At 39.8% G+C, this 22745-nt stretch overlaps 1 protein-coding gene across 1 annotated transcript in view; it reads right to left on the bottom strand.

The window, feature by feature from the left end:
- The window catches only part of LOC126341345 (DNA-dependent protein kinase catalytic subunit-like), a 526946-nt gene that overhangs the window by 172886 nt on the left and 331315 nt on the right, over nt 1-22745 (bottom strand). Inside the window, exons 35-36 of the mRNA XM_050001770.1 lie at nt 7785-8007; nt 2715-2856 (exon numbers count right to left, since the gene is read on the bottom strand). Of these exons, the coding sequence (XP_049857727.1) occupies nt 2715-2856; nt 7785-8007 (365 nt within the window). The remainder of the gene's footprint in view (nt 1-2714; nt 2857-7784; nt 8008-22745) is intronic.

Raw genomic sequence — 22745 nt, 5'->3', positions numbered from 1 at the left:
ATGAGATCGACAGGAAGTGCAAAATGGCTAAACAGGGATGGCTAGAGGACAAATGTAAGGATGTAGAAGTTTATCTCACTAGGGGTAAGATAGATACAGCCTACAGGAAAATTAAAGAGACCTTTGGAGAGAAGAGAACCATGTGTATGAATATCAAGAGCTCAGATGGCAGCCCAGTTCTAAGCAAAGAAGGGAAGGCAGAAAGGTGGAAGGAGTATATAGAAGGTTTATACAAGGGCGATGTACTTGAGGACAATATTATGGAAATGGAAGAGGATGTAGATGAAGACGAAATGGGAGATACGATACTGCGTGAAGAGTTTGACAGAGCACTGAAAGACCTGAGTCGAAACAAGGCCCCCGGAGTAGACAACATTCCATTAGAACTACTGACGGCCTTGGGACAACCAGTCCTGACAAAACTCTACCAGCTGGTGAGCAAGATGTATGAGACAGGCGAAATACCCTCAGACTTCAAGAAGAATATAATAATTCCAATCCCAAAGAAAGCAGGTGCTGACAGATGTGAAAATTACCGAACTATCAGTTTAATAAGCCATGGCTGCAAAATACTAACGCGAATTCTTTACAGACGAATGGAAAAACTGGTAGATGCAGACCTCGGGGAGGATCAGTTTGGATTCCGTCGAAATGTTGGAACACGTGAGGCAATATTGACCTTACGACTTATCTTAGAAGAAAGATTAAGAAAAGGCAAACCTACGTTTCTAGCATTTGTAGACTTAGAGAAAGCTTTTGACAATGTTGACTGGAATACTCTTTTTAAAATTCTAAAGGTGGCAGGGGTAAAATACAGGGAGCGAAAGGCTATTTATAATTTGTACAGAAACCAGATGGCAGTCATAAGAGTCGAGGGGCATGAAAGGGAAGCAGTGGTTGGGAAAGGAGTGAGACAGGGTTGTAGCCTCTCCCCGATGTTATTCAATCTGTATATTGAGCAAGCAGTAAAGGAAACAAAAGAAAAATTTGGAGTAGGTATTAAAATTCATGGAGACGAAGTAAAAACTTTGAGGTTCGCCGATGACATTGTAATTCTGTCAGAGACGGCAAAGGACTTGGAAGAGCAGTTGAACGGAATGGACAGTGTCTTGAAAGGAGGATATAAGATGAACATTAACAAAAGCAAAACGAGGATAATGGAATGTAGTCAAATTAAATCGGGTGATGCTGAGGGAATTAGACTAGGAAATGAGACACTTAAAGTAGTAAAGGAGTTTTGCTATTTAGGAAGTAAAATAACTGATGATGGTCGAAGTAGAGAGGATATAAAATGTAGACTGGCAATGGCAAGGAAAGCGTTTCTGAAGAAGAGAAATTTGTTAACATCGAATATAGATTTATGTATCAGGAAGTCGTTTCTGAAAGTATTTGTTTGGAGTGTAGCCATGTATGGAAGTGAAACATGGACAATAACTAGTTTGGACAAGAAGAGAATAGAAGCTTTCGAAATGTGGTGCTACAGAAGAATACTGAAGATAAGGTGGATAGAGCACGTAACTAATGAGGAGGTATTGAATAGGATTGGGGAGAAGAGAAGTTTGTGGCACAACTTGACTAGAAGAAGGGATCGGTTGGTAGGACATGTTTTGCGGCATCAAGGGATCACAAATTTAGCATTGGAGGGCAGCGTGGAGGGTAAAAATCGTAGAGGGAGACCGAGAGATGAGTACACTAAGCAGATTCAGAAGGATGTAGGTTGCAGTAGGTACTGGGAGATGAAGCAGCTTGCACAGGATAGAGTAGCATGGAGAGCTGCATCAAACCAGTCTCAGGACTGAAGACAACAACAACAACAACAACAAGGGAAGTCTTTCCGCTCCCGGGATTGGAATGACTCCTTACCCTCTCCCTTAAAACCCACATCCTTTCGTCTTTCCCTCTTCTTCCCTCTTTCCTGAAGAAGCAACCATCGGTTGCGAAAGCTAGTAATTCTGTGTGTGTGTGTGTGTGTGTGTGTGTGTGTGTGTGTGTGTGTGTGTGTTTTGTTCATTGTGCCTGTCTGCCGGCGCTTTCCCGCTTGGTAAGTCTTGGAATCTTTGTTTTTAATAATAAATATTATCACTCTGTAAGTATGAACAAACCCTGTTCAAACGAAAATGAGAAATGGCAACCACACACCTGTAACAGAGAGTACCATGCGTCACATTACAGTATTTACAGTATTGTGTGTTGCATTACGGAAACACTGAACAGCACACTGATTTTACTAGCGCATGCACAAAACCTCCCCCCCCCCCCTCTCTCTCTCTCTCTCTCTCTCTCTCTCTCTCTCTCTCTCTCTCTCACACACACACACACACACACACACACACTTTCGAATGTCTGAACAAATGTGTATGTGAGAATGTGTACTCTGAAGTAGAAAGAGAGTGCTAACTTCAAAGCTAGTAACATCACTGCATTGTTATGAGTTTCTATGAACCACAGGTTAAACATCAACAAGATGCCCACAGCTCCCTTCTGTCATTTTCATTACCAGCATCATTCTCGAATTCTTGTTACTGTATGTATTTGATGCACAAACAAATAAAATTATTCAAAACTATAGGGAAGAACTCAATGTATACATTGCAGTGAATTGTATAGCATTCACACTGAAATATGTAAGTCTTAACACTTTTGTGCTCTAGCATATACTTTTACTCAGACAATATTCTGTTTAATGTGCAAGATTTGGAAATATGGGTACTTACTCTGCTAGTCGTAACCAATGAATGTCACCCGTAGGGCCTTTCTGTCGTTTTGTTGGTATTGGATCAAGACTCTGAACATCATTAATAATATAATTTTCTAGCAAAAGGCAACCAGTTGGAAACAAACTTGCTGCCCTGCAAACTTAAAGCAAAATACAATTATATTTCACTGCCTTTGCCAATATGAGTAATTAATATTGATTAGTACAATTAATGACACAAGTAAGTGAGGAGGTGGTTTTATTGTCACTAAGAAATATTGGCAATGTTTGTTTATGTGAAAAATATTAAGTAGTGCCATGGTTCACAGTCCACACTAAATTATAGGTCACCCTACCACAGGCTGGGTAATACAGGTAAGAGGAAGGCAATGGCATACCATATCCAACAGGACCACAGCTACAGCACTCAGTTTTAAAATTACCCTTCAGTTTGACGACAATGTTACCTAACTTTAGGAAACATTGCAAATTAAGAACATTTGCTGGAAAAACAAATAAATTTTACACCATCCTTCCAACAAGCTGTAAGACAGATTTTATTCATCATATATAAGTGATATTAGTGCAACAACTTTTGTGGAAGCTTGAACTGACAACTGTAAACAACAGATTATCATCATAATTATTATTATTTTAATAAAATTGAAACTCCTCCAGCTTTACTTTAGATTTTATATTTACTTGGCTACTAGTTTTGACACTGCGTCAACACCATCTTCAGGCCCATACACTTTGATAAAATCAATTGTGTGTGGCTCAGTACTATAAGTCTGTGGTGAGACCAACATGTTCTCCACGTGAATGGTGGGCAGTTACCTTTCGCCATCCACATGGAGAACGTGTTGGTCTCACCGCTGACTTCTAGTACTGAGCCACACACAATTGATTTCATCAAAGTGTATCGGCCAGAAGATGGCGGTGTCGCAGTGTCGAAACTAGTAACCAAGTAAATATAAAATCTAAAGTACAGCTGGAGGAGTTTCATTTTTAATAAAAAAACAAATTATACCAGCTGTGTCCCACCTTCATCCAATTTAAATATGAGTGTACGGAGATTAATGTTAAAATTGATTGAAATGCAAAATGCAGACAATTCTTTTCTGGAAGAACTGATAATGGGTGACAAGAGTTGGTGTTATCAATGCAAATGTACCACAAAATGAAAAAAATCATGGATGACAGGAGTTGGTGTTATCAACAAAATGATAAAGTCCAGAAATTCACATGAAGGATCAATGATTTTTGGACACAATCTACATTCCTGCCAAACATTTTTTATTAATCCACTCTTGAAACTTTTTTCAACTGTCAGAGCAGGTTCCAGCAGTTACTATTCTCTGCTCCTGCAATAGTATACAAATAACAAAACCCAAATAACCATGACTACTTTGAGATAACTGGGAAAAATAAATTCACATGTAGTCCAATCATCAATTTGAAATACTTTAGTACTGAAAGTGAATAAATTAATGACAAAAACTGGAAGCTAATAGAAAATCACAAATGTAGTGAACCATGGACATCTAAAAATGCCCTAAGGTACTGATACATCCACAAATACATATCGACTGAATGTGACTCACATTCATTAACTGATTATATGATACCAGATAACAAAAATATGTGCAAAGAAAAGACATTCCAAAGGTTCAGAGAAGAAAATGAAATTACTATACCACTGCATTGTCCAAGCTAATGTTTTGTCTCTAAAATAAAATTGTAACTGCTCCATTTACTGATCCATCATACAAATAAAATGTCAGAACATTTTAACTACACACTCCACATATTTTCAGTGTAATACAATTGCAATTTTTGTTATGATACTTTGCACTAATATCTTTGGAAACTTGCATCGTCATTTTTTGTAGCTGCTTTTACAATTTTGTTTCATTGAACAAACAACTGAGAAGATGAAAATGGAGGAGAAACAATAGAAAAGAAGTTTACCCGAAAGGAAAATGACACATTAATTCAAGCAGAAAAGAAGTGCAAGAAAAGCTCATGAGCCCAAGTTGTGGCATAGCAGCAAGGTGCAAGTTTACAGATGAAGTATCATTATATCAAAGACAGAAACTGTTTGAGACATTTTATGGCTCAGAAAGTACAAATAGGAAAAGTGATAATCTCAGCAAGCTGATCACAAAAATTCCAAGAAAAAGAATTTTTACTCACACATTAGAGCATATTTATTCTTGAAAATCGAGTAGTAAATGTATTCAAAACTTTGTTTTTGCATACTTTTAGTGTTACAGACCAGTGGGTGTAAAAGATTTTAGGAAAGACTACTCCTGAAGGTTTAGTGAGTAGGGTAAAGGTGGCAAGCACACTAATCACCAATGGACATCAGATGACATCATGGAAGGGATATGAAATCATATAGATTTATCTGATGAAGCAGTATAACACTACATTAGAAAGGATCTAGATAGCAGCAACAATATTTGAAAGACATACAGAATGTACATTCAGAAGTGTCAGGAGGAGGGGAAGGAATATGCATCACCTTGGATGAATGGAAAAATTTTCAATACAGAATACAAGCTTCGGTTTTTCAAACATAAAAAGTATGCTTTTGATGAGAGTGAGGTTACAAGAATGCTGAACCAGAAAATAAGAATGCTTTGGAGGAAAAAATACACAGACCTTTGAAAAACAGAGACATGGCTCGAGCAGAAAAAGATGCTGACAATTTGAAGGTGCAAATTGAGAGTACATTTCTGTGTGATTGTTTTGATTTACAGCAGGTACTCAACACTCCACAGTGTGAAGAGTCCTTGCTCTGTAACAAAAGAAAGCTGAGAACCTACACTCTGACTATCTACAACATGGATATATGAAAGGATATGTGTTTCATGTGGATCGAGGGAATTGGACAAAGAGGAAGCACAGATATAGCTAGTTGCATCTACAAATTTCTGAAGCAGCAAAGTGAGAATGGCTACAGAAATTTTTCTTTTCTAATGTTGAAATAGTCAGAACCAAAGCAGATTTGTATGTTTCATGAACCTGTAGAGTTAGAGTACCCTAAAAACCGTTTCTGTTACCCATAAGTTTCTTGAGAAGGGGCACATCCAAGAATGTACACAGCATGAACAATGCTATCGAGAGAGCAGAAAAGAGCATGAAAATTATGTACCACAGCAGTGATACATTCTATAAGCCAGAGTCAAGCAAAAAGAAAGAGTCTGATGTACAGGAGATGTCACAGAAGGATTTCTTTGATTACAAAGAGGTTTCACTGAATGTCAGAAACTGGACTAAAACTGAAAAGGGATAAAGGGTAAGCTGGTCTGATATCACAGTAACAATGGTGAGGAAGGAAGAACCATGGATGACATCATTTACATATAAATATTACTGTCTACAATACCATTGGTTAAATGTGCAAGTTTTGATGTCACAGCCCAAGTGCAGAACATGCTGTAGAAGACATGCCATATGCATATTCGTCATCATTTTCATTTTCAGAGGAAAAATTTTCTGATCTGATGCTCCTTTGCCAGAACAACATAACTCCAACAGCTTACCATGAATTCTATTAGAATCTGAAGCTTGGACAATCTTATAATAGTGAAGAAGATGAATGAAGTTGTAAAACTATTTTAATTTAAATATTAATTTTAATGTATAGTCTTTACTTTTTCCCGGGAACTATTTTGTTCTTGTAGTGTTGTGCCCAGGTATTAACATATTCATGTGCCAGAAAGCTTTGGAAATAAGAAATGTCAGAGGCATTGTTACTGTCATCAAAATTTATGAAATAAAGATATTCACATTTGCAGCCAGATGCTGATGTAGAACAATTTCAGTGAGGTAAGATCCTAAGTGACATTAATGTCAGACATTAATACCTCTATTAATAATTACATGAATAAAATAACTTCTGAAACATTTTTTGCTATAAAGTACTTAATTGCAATGGAACAACAGGACTTTCTAAGCAGCATTTGCAAGTGTACATTTTGAGGTTGAAACTGGAAAATAGTGAAATTTTCAGTGTGATACTGTAACGTTTATGAAATGCTAAAAACAATAGTACTGCTCCGACCATCAGTCTGACTACCAAAATTCCTGCACATTAGTTCACAGATCAGTACATAAATGAAATACTTGTAAAAATATGAAATCATTGGGCACTTTATCAAACTGCTTTGATATGCCAGTTAGTGTTAACAAAGTGTTGATAAAGAACTGTGCAATACCGGAGAATTGAGGATCCAAAAACAATAAGTGTCATTTTTCAGGTAGAAGAAAAATAGATCAAGAGATCTGAAAATATGGAACAAGAAATTAAAGCAAACAATTAAATGAGAAAAAAGATGTGTACTTGCCAACAATGAACACATTATTGGATATAAAAGCTCAGCAACTTTCATCAGAGGAACAAGAATACTGGCACTACTCAACTCTTTCAAGCATAACTATACCAATTTATGTTAATAATGTTGAAATCGATAGATACTAAACAGTCAAATAACTATGTCATAGTTATCTTCAGGGAAGCTACTAGTCTTTGCCAGTTAGGTTGCTCCTTCTTAATGTGAGTTCTCAATAGTCAGTATCAGGAATTGTGCCGCCTGAAGATAAGAACTAATTAGTCCTCCAATGATGTATCTTAATTTTAAAGCAGCTGTTTTCTATTGTTCATGCACTGACACAGACGCTCCATCAAGAATAAAGCTTCCAGTACTTTAAAAAAATAAAAAATAATAATAAAATCCACAACATCATGAGCACATGTGTGAATTATAATCTTCTTGTGCCTGCTATGTGCCTTAATGGATGAACACATTTATAGGTCAAATTAATTTCTGAGTGGTGTATTAAGCAAGGAAATGTGTCAAAAAGCTAATAAACCAATACATGCTTATCAAGCAATGTTTGTGAAATGTATCACAGTTACATCAAAATAATGTTTTTTAAAGTGGTGTACTATACCAACACAGTAAGGGATACTGATGAAGATGCCGGCCGTGAAAGTCTACATGGTATGACTTGTGATGTTCAGTGAGCCATGGGTTAAACCAAAGACCAGGTTTGGTTTTGTATTTATAAAGCAACTTACCTGCAGATAGTTTCTCGACATCAAGTATGATTGACTGTGGACTTAAGAGAGCCATTTCAATTATGGATCCAATGAGGGATGGTGGACATGCTACTGTTTTTTCAAAAATATCTTCAAATACTTGTTTGATTCTGTCTGTGAAGTCCTCTTCATTTTCACTTAGTTCTTTAAGGATACTTGCAAATATGGCTGTGAGTAATCGCTGAGCAATTACTACATCCATCTGCGAAAGAGATAATTTACCATTTTTTAAAATTAAGTCCAGCTTCTATATAACAAGTAAACATACAGTTGCAGTCATCAGTAGAATCACATAGAGAGAAAGAAACTATGTTTTTTGCATATTTTCATAGAACAAAGTAAATAGTTGGAAATGGAAAGATTGGTTTAAAGGCAGGAGAAGGGACCAAACTATGAGGTCATCGGGCCCGTGTTCTTAATAAAACAATGCCACAAGTGTGAGAATAAAACAGATGAAATATATAACACAAAACAGAAAGCAAGGACAAGCCAGAAGAATGAAGGGAAGGCAACGAATACTAAAAGGAACAAAAGAGGGCAAGAAAACAACAGGGACACTCTAGGAACAGAAGAGAGTAAAACATGAAAGCAGATTACCGTGGCTGGCTAACCACGAGAATAAAATAGGGAAAGCCAGCCACTCTGCAACACATTAAAACCTCCACCCTAAAAGCACTAGGGTGGAGGACAGAGAGACAAAGGACATGCACTAAAACCTACATAGAAGTATAAAACCCACTCTCACGGATAAAATGTAAAACTAAAGCTGCTGTGGAGGCATTGTCATCCAACACTGAAGGCAGGGTGCTGGGAAAATTAAAAGTCTGCCGCAGAGCGGCTAAAAGTGGGCAGTCCAGCAAGAGGTGGACGACTGTCATCCGGGAGCCACAGCGATACTGAGGTGGGTCCTCGCGATGGAGTAGGTAACCATAGTTAGCCACGTATAGCCAATGCGGAGCCAGCAGAGAACAACTGATTCCCTGCAAGAGGCCTGCATGGAAGACTTCCACACATTCATAGTCTCCTTAATGACACGCAGTTTGTTGTGCGTGCTGTTATGCCATTCCATCGTCCAAAGTTGGAAAACCCTGTGGTGTAAGACAGAACGCAGGTCGGCTTCGGAGATGCCTATCTCCAGAGGCAGTTTCCGCGTCGCCTGTTTGGCCAGCCTGTCAGCAAGTTTGTTGTCGGGGAGTCCGACGTGTCCTGGAGTCCGCACAAACCCCGCATAGATGGACTCCTGAATGGACACTACCAGAGGGTGGCAAGGGTAGCACTGGTTGATAGCATGTAGGCTGCTCAATGAGTCAGTACACAGGAGAAATGACTCGCTAGGACATAAGCGGATGTACTCAAGAACACGAGATATGGTTACCAGTTCTGCAGTGAAAACACTGCAGCCGATGGCAAGGAGTGCTGCTTAATATGTCCTCCATGAACATATGCGAAGTCTACGATACCATCAGCCTTTGAGCCATCGGTATAATCCGCTTCAGAGCCTAGGAACACATCAAGAATCAAGAGAAAGTGACAGGGGTGGGGTTAACAGAGTCCTTAGGGGGGCAGGAGGGCAAAATATCCCATCACCTTCTGGTATGAGATGTGAGGAGAACACAGAGGAGTTGCCATGTGTTGAAGGCTGTAGATACTTCAGTTAATGGCTTGTGTATATTTTAATGTATATTTCTTGTACAATATTCAAATAAAAGGTTTGTTTGATTGTCATGTTATTTAAACGAAACTGTTATTTAGTTCCAATGCCAACATATACATGAACTGGCCAATCTTTCAAACTCAATCTTGGAATGGACAAGGATGGTGAGTGAAACTGGCTGAGTCCTTTTCAAAACAAACATACTGTTATTTGCATTAGTCAACTTAAAGAAGCCACTGAAACCCTAAATCTGGATTGCTGAAAGGTGATCTGAGTACTAAATATCTTAATCACCATACTACTCGGACCACAATATCTACACTAGCATCCAAAATTGAAGCAACAAACAGGAATTTTGCAAGGTTGTGTTTATTTTGACACAAAACTGTGTAAACTGATGATAGTAAAGTAGAAACACTGTAAAGAATACACAATGGAAACAACTGCAATATCCACAACGGTAGAGAAAAATGTTTTTCGTTTTTTCCAACTTAACTGATTTGTACAAACATCCCGACTACCGGTTAATGTGGTCAGTATGGGGCGTGACCACATCTGGCAAAAATACGGGCCTCACAACGATGGAGCATGCTATGAGTGAAATTATCAATCTCATGTTGAGGCAATAACGCCCATTCTTACTGGAGAGCTGCTTGCAAGTCTTGGAGGGTGGTTGGTGGATGCTGAAGCGATGAAATCCATCTTCCCAGGGCACTCTAGACATGCCTTATGGGATTCAAATTGGGAGGGCAAGCAGGCACGCCACGCATGCAATATCTTCTGTTTCCCATACAAAATCAACCACTCTTGCTCTATGAGGTCGATCACTGTCATTCACCAATACGAAGTCGGCACCCGCACCTCCTTGCAACAACCACACGAGGTCCCAAGATCTCATCACGATACCTGACAACAATTAAACCCTGCCAGTTCCCCGAACAATTTCAAGAAGAGGTGCTCATGTGTTCAACACAATCCTTGCCCCTAACATTAGGGATACTCCTCGATATCGGTCTATTTCCATAATAATGTTTGGGTCCCAAAAGTCGTGTTCTACATTCACAGAGAATCACTCTCCAGCCCGAATTGAGATTCATTTGTGAAAAGAACATTGGCCCACTGTTCAACCTCCCAGGTGGCATGGTGACAACTCTACTTTAGATGTTCCCTTCGGTGAAGATGCATCAGAGGTACATATACAGTAGATCTCCAAGAATAAAGGTCATTCTGCTGAAGCCTTCTGGACAACATTTATCTCGATACAACATGTCCAGTGGATGCTGTGAGGTCAGATACCAGTTGCTGTGCAGTGTTAAGGCAGTACCATCATGCCCTTACATACAAATAACAATCCTCTCTTTCTGATATCATTTGTGGTTGGCCCTGCCCTGGTCTTTGGAGTACCGTTTCGGTCTCTACAAATTGTTGGCACTTCCGAGAAACAACAGAACGATTCACACTAAGCCATCGAGCCTCATAAGTTTGCGACTGTCCTGCTCCCATTCTTCTTATGGTCCTACACTGCAGAGTGTCGGTAGGTGTCTTCTTTGTGCCATACTGTGACGCCAGCGACTGTATACACACAGCAATCCGGCAAACACTAACCCGTTTGATAAGTGCCCTGACGTCATTGTGGACATGGTTGTCCATTGACCTGAAAGCCATTTTCTGTGCAGAAGGCGATTGTATGGGCATCTGCTGATAGTTTGTGTGATTATACGGTTAATTAGACACAAGATGGGGAAATAGCACTTTGTTGCTTTAATTTTGGACACCAGTGTATTTAGGAAACTTCAGAAACCACTTCCAGCACTCTCATGCGTCCTCAAAAGTCAGCGACCTCTGTTGAGAAAGCACGGGCTCCTGATTTTGCACTTTTGTAGGCTGTAACACTTCCTTTCACTTTATTTGTTGTAAGTGAGCACATGTGAGTGTCAATTACAGATGCTCTCATCCAATTCAGATGAAAGCCCAGTTTGTGCAGCTTTAGAAACATATCCCGAATTAGAAACATATCCCAAATCATTATTTTTAGAGAAATCACAACTTCTGGAGGAGGAAAAAAAAGGGGGAAAAAAAAAGAAATGAAAGAAAGAAGGAAGGAGGGGAAAAAAGCACAGAAGAAGCAACTCAGAAAGCAACACACTTATTTGAAGCTAATTTTGTCGCACAAAACTGACAAAAAGCAGTTACTAAAGGAAGTTATAACATGAAAACCAAAGGAAGTTATAAAATGAAAACCAGGGTAAAAAGGAAAATGATTAGGAACAGAACAGGAAATTAACCAGTTGCTTTAAATGTTTGGGAGAAAAATCTTTACAACCTTCTACAAGAAGATGGGAGTCCCACAATAAATCAGAGTCTACAAGAGTTAAAACATAAACTGGTGTATTATTAATATTTAATTTGATCTAGGTTACACAAATTACACATGTACTTCCAAATCATAATTTTCAGGAGCAGTGACGTTAAGGCAACATTAACACTATCCCCTGCAGAGAGGGTTTTTCAAGACAAATACAATATGTTCTCTCCTTATTACTGTATCATAACTGTTGTTGTTGTTGTTGTTGTTACATTTTGTACCCCTTTGCGAAGGACAGTTTCACCTATTAACTTTGTAAAATATATCTTCATAAAAATGCCAACAATTTCTGTCTTTGGCATACATATATGTAACAAGGAACAGACATGACACCTCTTGCTGGCCCATTATCCACATCGACTAGATCAAGTTCATATGACAAGCCACCATCTTTGCGAGAAACAGACTGAACAAAGTAGCTCATTACCACAGAATTACACAGGCTGATGTTAACAGAGCAATTGAAATCGATAAGGAAGCAAATGGAAAAAGAAGCTATGATAATCATCTTACTTAATGTAAAGGAGAACTATGAAAACAATGGGAAAGAGTAGGAAATTGAAACTAGTTGTAATATACATACTGTTCTTCAGCAATTTTGTAAATTTTCATATATAAAATAATGCAAAATCCTGCATTTTGTATTACAATTGCAACTTCTTGTCTTTTTTCACATCCTCTCCCAAGAATTTATCTCAGTTACACTCTTCTTCATTATCGATATTGTCATGAAAATCCTGAGCAGGATCTTCAAAATCTTAATCCTGTTGGTGTTTTGCAATGTTATGATGTACAAAGCAGCAAGATATAATTGCTAAACAACGGAAAATCCAGGATGGAATGTAACAGTATAATGAAAACGATAGTTCCTACTCACCATGTAGCGGAGATGCTGGGTCGCAGAAAGGCACAACAAAAAGAATGTTGGGAAGTTAGCATTCGGCCAACAATGCTTTCATGAAAGGTAGCAACATACGCAACACGCACGCACGCACGTGTGTGTGTGTGTGTGTGTGTGTGTGTGTGTGTGTGTGTGAGTGAGAGAGAGAGAGAGAGAGAGAGAGACCAAAGGCCTTGTTGGCCAAAAGATAACTTTCAGACAGTCTTTTTGTTGTGCCTTTCTGCATTTCAGCATCTCCACTATACAGTCAGTAGTAACTATCCTTTTTATTATAAAACTGCTATTATTGGGGCATTTGGTAATGTAACTCTACACACATATTGTCAAATAAGAAACTGCTTCTTCAGCTGGCGAAAATAAGATTCTACATGACCCCCTCGTTTTTTCAAACCTTGTTGAATGTTTTGTGACTCACCTCTGGTAGATCACAATAGGGGATCATTAACCAGAGATCTAGGCCACGTCCTTCATCACCCAACAGAACAATTTTCTTAAATTCATGTACTACTTCCCAGATGCTTGAATTTTTCCATGCCTGATTGTCATGTACTGAACCATGCAAGCTATTACCAATGCTGGTGAACCATTCATTTGTATTGCATGTACCATGCACATTTATACTAGAATAGCCCTTTCTATTGATATATTCATCATCACAGTGTATAGGTTTTTGGAATTTGCACATGTGTACAGTCAGTCATACCTATAACACTTGGAAATGTACATTTTTCTAGCCACTTGCTTTTTTGCCACAGCCACTTCATGTGCTGGCATAGGAAATTTGATCAACAGGTCAGCTTTTTCTGTTATGTTTTTAGGAGCACTGACCATTTGTTTACTAACTGTAGTTTGATGAAACCCTTTCTTCTGCTATGCCAAACTGGAATCCTGGATCAGCTGCATACCGCAGGAAAACCTTCATCCTCTATTTTGACGGCAGCGCTCCGCCTCTTTCTCCCTGTGGCTAGCAGAAAATGATTCACAAACCATTTAACAATTTATTCATTGAAATGAGTTTTACAGTCCTCTCCAAATGGAAATCGGCATGGTCTGTAGCATTTTACATCGTGTACAGATGCTGACAGTTGAGCATATCTGCACACTGCAAACGTGAGTATTGGCCTTCACATTTTAGAAGCTATTGCTTCCAAAGTGAAATCAGAGCTTCTTTTTATTAATACAATTCATCTAATGCCAAAGCCGGAGCTTTGAAATTTGAAGGAAAAGCATTTGCTTCCGTTTATTCATATGGCCCGTTGGCTTGCAGACAGGAAAAATCAAGATATTGCTTTTCACCTGAGCTTTCGGCAACAAGGGCTTCTTCTAAAGTAGAAAACACAAACATTCATACAAGAATAACTCTTGCATGAACGTGAAGCTTTTTCCGGCAACTTAGGTCTAAGAGGCCAGAGACAGTGGTTTTATATATATATATAAAAAGATTCCAAGACTTACCAAGCGGGAAAGCGCCGGCAGACAGGCACATGAACAAAACACACAAACACACACACAGAATTACGAGCTTTCGCAACTGGCAGTTGCTTCGTCAGGAAAGAGGGAAGGAGAGGGAAAAATGAAAGGATGTGGGTTTTAAGGGAGAGGGTAAGGAGTCATTCCAATCCCGGGAGCGGAAAGACTTCACTTAGGGGAAAAAAAGGACAGGTGTACACTCGCACACACACACACATACATATCCATCCGCCATGTGGAAGTTTCTTTATATATATATATATATATATATATATATATATATATATATATATATATATATATTAAAAACAAAGATTCCAAGACTTACCAAGCGGGAAAGCGCCGGCAGACAGGCACATGAACAAAACACACACACACACACACACACACACACACACACACACACACACACACACACAGAATTACTAGCTTTCGCAACCGATGGTTGCTTCTTCAGGAAAGAGGGAAGAAGAGGGAAAGACGAAAGGATGTGGGTTTTAAGGGAGAGGGTAAGGAGTCATTCCAATCCCGGGAGCGGAAAGACTTCCCTTAGGGGAAAAAAAGGACAGATGTACACTCGCACACACACACACACACACACACACACACACACACACACATATCCATCCGCCAAGAATATATATATATGACGGCGGATGGATATGTGTGTCTGTGTGTGTGCGAGTGTACATCTGTCCTTTTTTTCCCCTAAGGGAAGTCTTTCCGCTCCCGGGATTGGAATGACTCCTTACCCTCTCCCTTAAAACCCACATCCTTTCGTCTTTCCCTCTCCTTCCTGAAGAAGCAACCATCGGTTGCGAAAGCTAGCAATTCTGTGTGTGTGTTTGTGTGTTTTGTTCATGTGCCTGTCTGCCGGCGCTTTCCCGCTTGGTAAGTCTTGGAATCTTTGTTTTTAATATATTTTTCCCATGTGGAAGTTTCTTTCTAATATATATATATATATATATATATGTGTGTGTGTGTGTGTGTGTGTGTGTGTGTGTGTGTGTGTGTGTGTGTGTGTTTTCTACTTTAGAAGAAGGCCTTGTGACAAAGCTCAGACATATAGCAATACTTCCGTCATGCCTGTCTGAAACTCAGTATCTCCTCTACATGATGAGCAAGAATTTAAACTTTTCACTATATTATTGAAATTACCATTGGTGATGTATAGCACACTTTACTTTGAACATTGGGTTAGTTAGAAGTATTTCCACCAATAAACATATATCTGATATATTGTAAGCTACTTTTTGGAGAGAAACTTTACTCAAAAATTTCTGTAGTTAACTAGCTGCAGCTGTAAGATATTTATAGAAACACTTTTCTGCCATAAGCTGTATATATTTAAATTTATTTTTGACCAGTTTCTATTATTTCAATCATCATTAACTGGAAGAAAAATTTGACATCTACTGGAACAAAAATGCATATTTCTCATAGAGGACACGAGAGGAAAAGGTAGATTGCTACTCACGATAAAGATGACATGTTGAATTGCAGACAGGCACAATGAAAAGATACACACACATTAAAGTTTCGGTCACAGGAAATATACACACTTTCATTCACATAAGGAAGCACACCTCATACACACGACCGTCACCTCAAATGGTTCAAACGGCTCTGAGCACTATGGGACTTAACATTTGAGGTCATCAGTCAACTAGAACTTAGAACGACTTAAACCTAACTAAGCTAAGGACATCACACACATCCATGCTCGAGGCAGGATTCGAAGCTGCGACCGTAGCGGTCACGCGGTTAAGAGACTGAAGCGCCTAGAACCACTCGGCCACACCTACCATCACCTCAGGCAGCTCAGATCGGTATGCAGCTGTTGCATAAGGTGGAGAGAAGGGTGCTGTCTGGTGGGGTGTGCACAGACTAGACTGCCAACAGGCACCCGTGAGGTGGGGTGGAGTTGGGCAGAAGGCACGTAGCAAAAACAAAGAGGAGTGAGGATGGGGAAAGATCGGTGCATGTGTTTGCAGAGGGTGGCAGACAAAGAGGGTGAGGGGATGAGAAAAGGGAGGAAGCAATAGGACAGATGCGGTGAAAACAGTTGGGTGCAGGGTGTTACCGTAGGTTGAGGTCAGATCAGTATCACGAATGGAGAGTATGTTGTAAGGATCCTCCCATCTGCCCAGTTCAGAAAAGCTTGTAGCGGAGGGGAGGATTCAGATAGCTTGAGTAGTGAAGCAGCCACTGAAATCAAGTATTGGCCACAGTTCGGTGGTAGCTGTTAATCCTGGTGGATGGTTGGTAGTCATACCAACAAAAAAGCTGTGCAACAATGGCAGCAGAGCTAGTATATGACATGGCTGCTTTCTCAGGTAGCCTGGCCTCTGAAGTGCTGGGTAGGTTGATTGGGCAGGTCTTGAACTTGGGTCTTCCACAGGAATATGATCCCTGTGCCAAGGGGCTGGGATTTCCAGTGGTATAGGATATAGGATGAACTGGGTTGTTATGGAGATTCGGTGGGTGACAGAACACTACTAACACTACTTTGGCGGGGGGGGGGGGGGGGGGGGGGTGATAGATCTAGGGTAGGATGTCCCTCATGTTAAGGCATAATTATATGTATTCAAAGTGCTGACAAAGGATACGGTTTAGTCGTTCCAGTGCAGGGTGGTATTGGGTGACAAAGGGGTACTTGTTTGTAGTTGGTTTTTTGGGGTGGTGAGGGGATTGGTGGTGTGTGGGGAAAAGACACGGGAGATCTGTTTGCAGACTAGATATGGGGATATTGCCTATCTGTTAAGGCCTAGGCGGGACCTTCAGCATACTGGACAAGAGAGTTCTTTTCACTGGGTATATGTTTGTCCCCAGGTGGCCAGGCTGTACGGGAGGGATTTTTTATTGTGGAAGGGATGACAGCTATCAAAATGCAGATACTGTTGGTGATAGGTGGATTTAATGTGATCAGAGGTGTGGATGGAGCTATCACAAAATAGGTGGTCAACTTTCATGAAAGTGGCATGCTGGATTGAGGAGAATCAGGTGAAGCATACAGAAAGAAGGTGTTGAGAGTGTGAAGGATTGAGGATAGGGTGTCTTGACCCTGAGCCCAGATCATGAAATATATCAATGAAGCTGAACCAGATTAGGGCTTTGGTGATGTGGTAGGCTAGGAAGGTCTCCTCTAGATGGGCCATAAACAGGTTGGCACAGGAGGGTGCAATGCAAGTGCTCATGACTGTGCTGTGAATTTGTTTGTGTACCATCCCTTCAAAGGAGAAGTAGTTGAGTGTTAATATAAAGTTAGTAAGGGGTATGAGGAATGAGGTAGTGGGTTTGGAGTCTGAACGATGTTGGTAAATGTAATGTTCAGTAGTGAAAGAGACAGACTGTGGGCAAGAGTGATGTTGGTTTATTGGGAAGTGGAGTTAACAGTGACTAATAGGGATCCAGGAGCTAAAGAGCTGGGGATGGTGGAGAGTTGGTGAAAGAAATGTTCAGTACTTTTGACATGAGAGGCTAGATTATGAGCAATTGGTTGGAGGTGATGGCCACTGAGAGCCAAAATTCTTTCAGTAGGGGCACAATAACTAGCTACAATGGGGAATCCAAGAATGCTGGGTTTGTGGATTTTGGGGAGCATGTAAAAGTTGGGTGTGTAGGGTATTATAAGGGTGAGGAGGGAAATGGATTCAGGGGAAAGGTTCTGGGAAGGACATATGACTTTAAGCAGGGACTGAAGGTTACGTTGGGGCTTCCGGGATGGGATCACTCTGGCAGAGTCTAAAGGTGGAGTAGTCAGATAATTAGCAGTAGCCTTCCACCAAGTAGTCACTACAATTTATAACAACGGAGGTGGAAATTTAGCCTGCAGGTATGATGATTACATCAGGATTTGTTTTAATGTTGTGTATGGTTGTCCTTTCTTCAGCTGAAAGGTTGGTGTTCTGAGGAGGGGACACAGGGCAGGATGGTGAGGCCAAGTTGGAGGTAAGGAATTCCAGGAAGGTGATCTGGAGGTAATTTGTTGGGGTTAGGAGGATCATAGTTGGATGGTGGTATAAACTGGGAGAGGCAGAGCTCAATGTTCATATTAGTCTGGCTTTCGTTGGAGGGATCGGTGGCAAGGAATGTTTGCATTGCACGGATTGGGAGGAGAGTAGGTCTTTACCAAGTCCAACAAAGTTAAATGTGTGTTAGGGCTAAAGGTGTGGCCTTTGGATAGGTCAGAAACTTCTGTGGGGCTGAGGGTTTTGTTGGAAAGGTCACCAACAGTGTTATGGGAATGTTTCGACTCTGCATTTTGTGGAGTGTTTGTAGGGAGTTTTGTGGCTGCAGCAAATTGAAAAGGTCAGCTGGGCATGGTGTGCATGCCATGAGGGATTGATGACACAGAACACTTGGATAGGACAGGGGTTATAGTAGTGCTCCGAAGTGGCAGGTGGTGTCAGCAAATTGGATAACTTATGGAGGTGGTGTCTGGAATGATTCCCCAGGTACTGAAGGGCAAGGGATTCAGTTGGAGAAACGTGATGTATGTAACAGGGATTGCGCAGCAGCATTAGTATATTGTGGAGGAGCAGAGGTTATTCTGGGATGCCTGTGCCATGGAAATGCGTTTTTGCAGGACCAAGTTTGTGAGGGCCATCTCCACCAACCCCTATCCTTCACTGTCTGGATCCCTACTCTTAACTATAGGCACCACTTTGCTATACACTAACATTCCTCACCCTGATGGTCTTACCAGTAACTGAACATTACCATTCACAATGTCCTTCAGACTCTAAACCCACTGCTTATTCCTCATACATGCTACTAACTTTATCCTAATTCACAACTACTTCTCCTTTGAAGGGAAGGTATACAAACAAATCCACAGCACAGCCCTGGGCATCAGCATGGCACCTTCCTATGCCATCCTATTGATGAAAAATCTAGAAAAGACTTTCCTAGCCCCCAAAATGTCAAAGCCCTAGTCTGGTTCAGTTCATTGATGAGATCTTCATAACATGGGCTCAGGGCCAAGACACCTTATCTTCAGTCCTTCCCAACGACTTTACATGGCACTCCTCAACCCGGTGTGCTCTCTTCTTAGATGTTGACCCTCTTGTCTCTGATGGCTCGGTCGACACCTCTGTCCACATTAAACCCACCAACTGCCAACATACCTCCCCATCCCACAGTCTCCTGACACTGTTCCTGTTGGCAGTCTGGTCCTTTCACACTGCCAGATAACTGCTTCCATTCCACGTGACAACTGCATTCTGGTCTGAGCTGACAGAGATGATGGTCATGTGTGCATGAGGTGTGCTTGCTCTGTGAATGAATGTGTGTGTGTGTGTGTGTGTGTGTGTGTGTGTGTGTGTGTGTGTGTGTGCGTGTGCGCTTTTCTTTTTCTGACAAAGGCTTTGGCCAAAAGCTAATGCATAAATGACTTTCCATTGTATGTGTCTACAACTAAACATGTAATCTTTATGGTGAGTACAAATTTATCTTTTCCTTATATTGTTGATATTCCAACCTGGAGTTCCCATTTTCATAGCAGACACATTAATATACCTAATGTAACAATGGAAGAATGTGGAATGTAAAATAAGCATATTTTGGCATATCGTGACAAACTTAGGTAAATTGCATTTACACTCCTGAAAGTTAACAGGTGACTGGCATCTCAGACGTATTTTTAAATAACTGAAACTGGTCGAGAATAAATTTAAATACATATGTAGCAGATGGCGAGGGCTCTCTGCAAGTACTGTTCTGAGCTGGCAGAATTTAAAACTGTGATCTATATTTCACAGAAGTGTAAGTAATTAACACAAGCTGGAGATACACTGATAATTTTTAATGAGAACATTGTGAACCTGTGTAGGGCAAGTAACAATGTATTTTAATGAAATAGATGACACACATTGGTATACCACAGAGGTGGCAAATGTTGTGGGCAGAAGACATGTTCTCTGCACATAATATGTAAAGTGCACTTTTGTAATATACAGTGACTCCAATCATTCAGTGCTGTCAGTGACATTTGGTTTATTTTGGAATGTTGCTTATCAGTCACAAAATATATATGAAACAACAAGAGATATAGTTAATAAATAAGATATTATCTAATTGGTATAATGTGCTAATATGGGCTTATTTTTACATGTAAAATATGAATATAATGCAATGAGAAAGAAAAGGATTATTTGAATAAAGAACAAAGAAGATTTACCTAGCAGGCATTAGATGAACATGGTAATAACTGATGAATATGACTATGTATGACTTCATCTTGGAAAAAGACTTTATAAATGAGTTTGATTTTAAATTACTGATCTGTTATTATTCTGGATGGTAGTTGATGTAATGGACAGACATTTATTTCAGACTTTAATTTCTCTGTAAAGACAAACTATCTGGATGACAATATTTTCTTATATTGACATGTGATGATAACTGCCGGTTACAAGAAGTAGAGAAAGCTACCTCTTAGGAACTTTTAACACATTTTGTTTATGTTTTTGTAATCCTTGCAACCATAAGGAATTATGAAGTAGTCTACCAACAAATATATATGATTTATACTGTTTCACTCATGGGTGTCAAGTGTACCTTGAAAATCAAATCAACTTCAATATTCTTTGTCATTTAACTGTATTGGGGATAATTAGAATCCCTGTTGACACGCAAAAGAATTTACCATTTTTGTGTTCATAGTACTAGATTAGAACTATGAATCACATGGCCTAACTTCTGAAGTAACCGCAAGGCACAGAAAGTATGAATTAAAATTATGTTAAAGTTAAAAAAATATCTACTCATATGTCATCATAAACCTATACTGCCTTTTTCCATAATATACACATACCAAATATCAATTTAATATTAATATGAAAATCTTTAAAATCAAATAAATAAAATTTTAGTTTCAAATGCTGAAATGTTATTTTCACCACAAAAATATTGAGTGGTTCTTCAAACAAGTCCGCTGACCTGGAGTATAATGCCTTCGACACTAACCCACTCAACCAACTTAGGTATAAAATTTTCACTCTGCAGTGGAGTGTACACTGATATGAAACTTCCTGCTAGATTAAAACTGTGTGCTGGACTGAGATTTGATTTCAGGACCTTTGCTTTTTTGGGCAAGTAGCCTACTGACTGAGCTATCTAAGCATGACTCACAACCTGTTCTCACAGCTTTACTTCCACCAGTACCTCATCTCCTACCTTCCACATTTCACTGAAGATCTCCTTCGAAACTTGCAGGACCAGCACTACTGGAAGGAGTGCTCAGCTACAGCCTGGGTGATGTTCCAAGAATGAAATTTTCACTCTGCACTGAAATGTGTGCAGATATGAAAAGGAGTGCTAATCCTCCAAATTTCACGGACGAACTTCTGTGAAGTTTGGAAGGTCGGAGATGAGATACTGTTGGAAGTAAAGCTGTGAGTACGGGTCATACTTGGGTAACTCAGTCAGTAGAGCATTTGCCCACCAAATGCGAAGATCGAGAGTTTGAGTCTTGATCTGGCACACAGTTGTAATCTGCCAGGAAATTTCATGTCAGCACACACTCCATTGAAGAGTGTATATTTCATTCAGGAAACATACCGCAGGCTGTGACTAAGCCATGTCTCCGTGGCATCCTTACTTACAGGACTACTAGTCCTGCAAGTTATGCAGAACAACTTCTGTGAAGTCTGGAAGGTAGGAGATTAGATACTGGTGGAAATAAAGCTGTGAGAACAGATTATGAGTCATGATTGGATATCTCAGTCAGTAGAGCACTTATCCATGGAAGGCAAAGGTCACAAGTCGAGTCTCAGTCTGGCATATAGTTTTAATCTACCAAGAATTTATATGACAGATTTTGCTTAAAAATATCAGGTCTTATTGTCCCACATTTTAAACCAAAATTTGTAAAACATGTGCCTACATTTTGACAGGTACTAAATATAACAATGCCGCCTCTAACTTATGACGTCTGGGCAACTTCAACCACTATCAGTTTAACAAAATGATACAATGTAATATTCAAGATGAAATAACAACAATATGAAAAGGATAGATTGGTACTCACCACATTGTGAAACTGTTGAATGACACACAGACACATTGAAAAAAAAGACTGTTAGGTATTATACACTACCAAATGTGGATTCTCCACAAGTACTGTTCCTTTAGCATCCACTGCTGTGCTCGTCTCTATCAATGCCACCTCTCTCTACACTAACATCACTAATGCCCATAGCCTTGGTGATACTGAACACTAAGTTTGCAATGCTTGACTGACTCCAAATTTAAAACCTCTTTCCAGGTCACCAGGATGACCTACATCCTCACCCACAATTACTTCTTGTTTTCAATCTGGATCTGGACTGAGGGTAAGGACACCCTATCACATTTGTCCAGAATCTCAACGCATTCTCACTCATTCGCGTCACCTGGTGCTCCCAGCCCAACAAGCTCCCTTCCTCAAAATCAACTTCCACCTTGAGGATGGCTACATCAGTACCTTTGTCAATGCCAAACCTATCAAGCACTAACAATATCTCTATTTTGACAGCTGTCATCTGTTCCACTCACTCAGCATAGCTA

This window comes from Schistocerca gregaria, chromosome 1 (genome assembly GCF_023897955.1).
Source record: "Schistocerca gregaria isolate iqSchGreg1 chromosome 1, iqSchGreg1.2, whole genome shotgun sequence".
Taxonomy (NCBI): Eukaryota; Metazoa; Arthropoda; class Insecta; order Orthoptera; family Acrididae; genus Schistocerca; species Schistocerca gregaria.
This window is presented reverse-complemented; position numbering and strand designations above follow the sequence as displayed.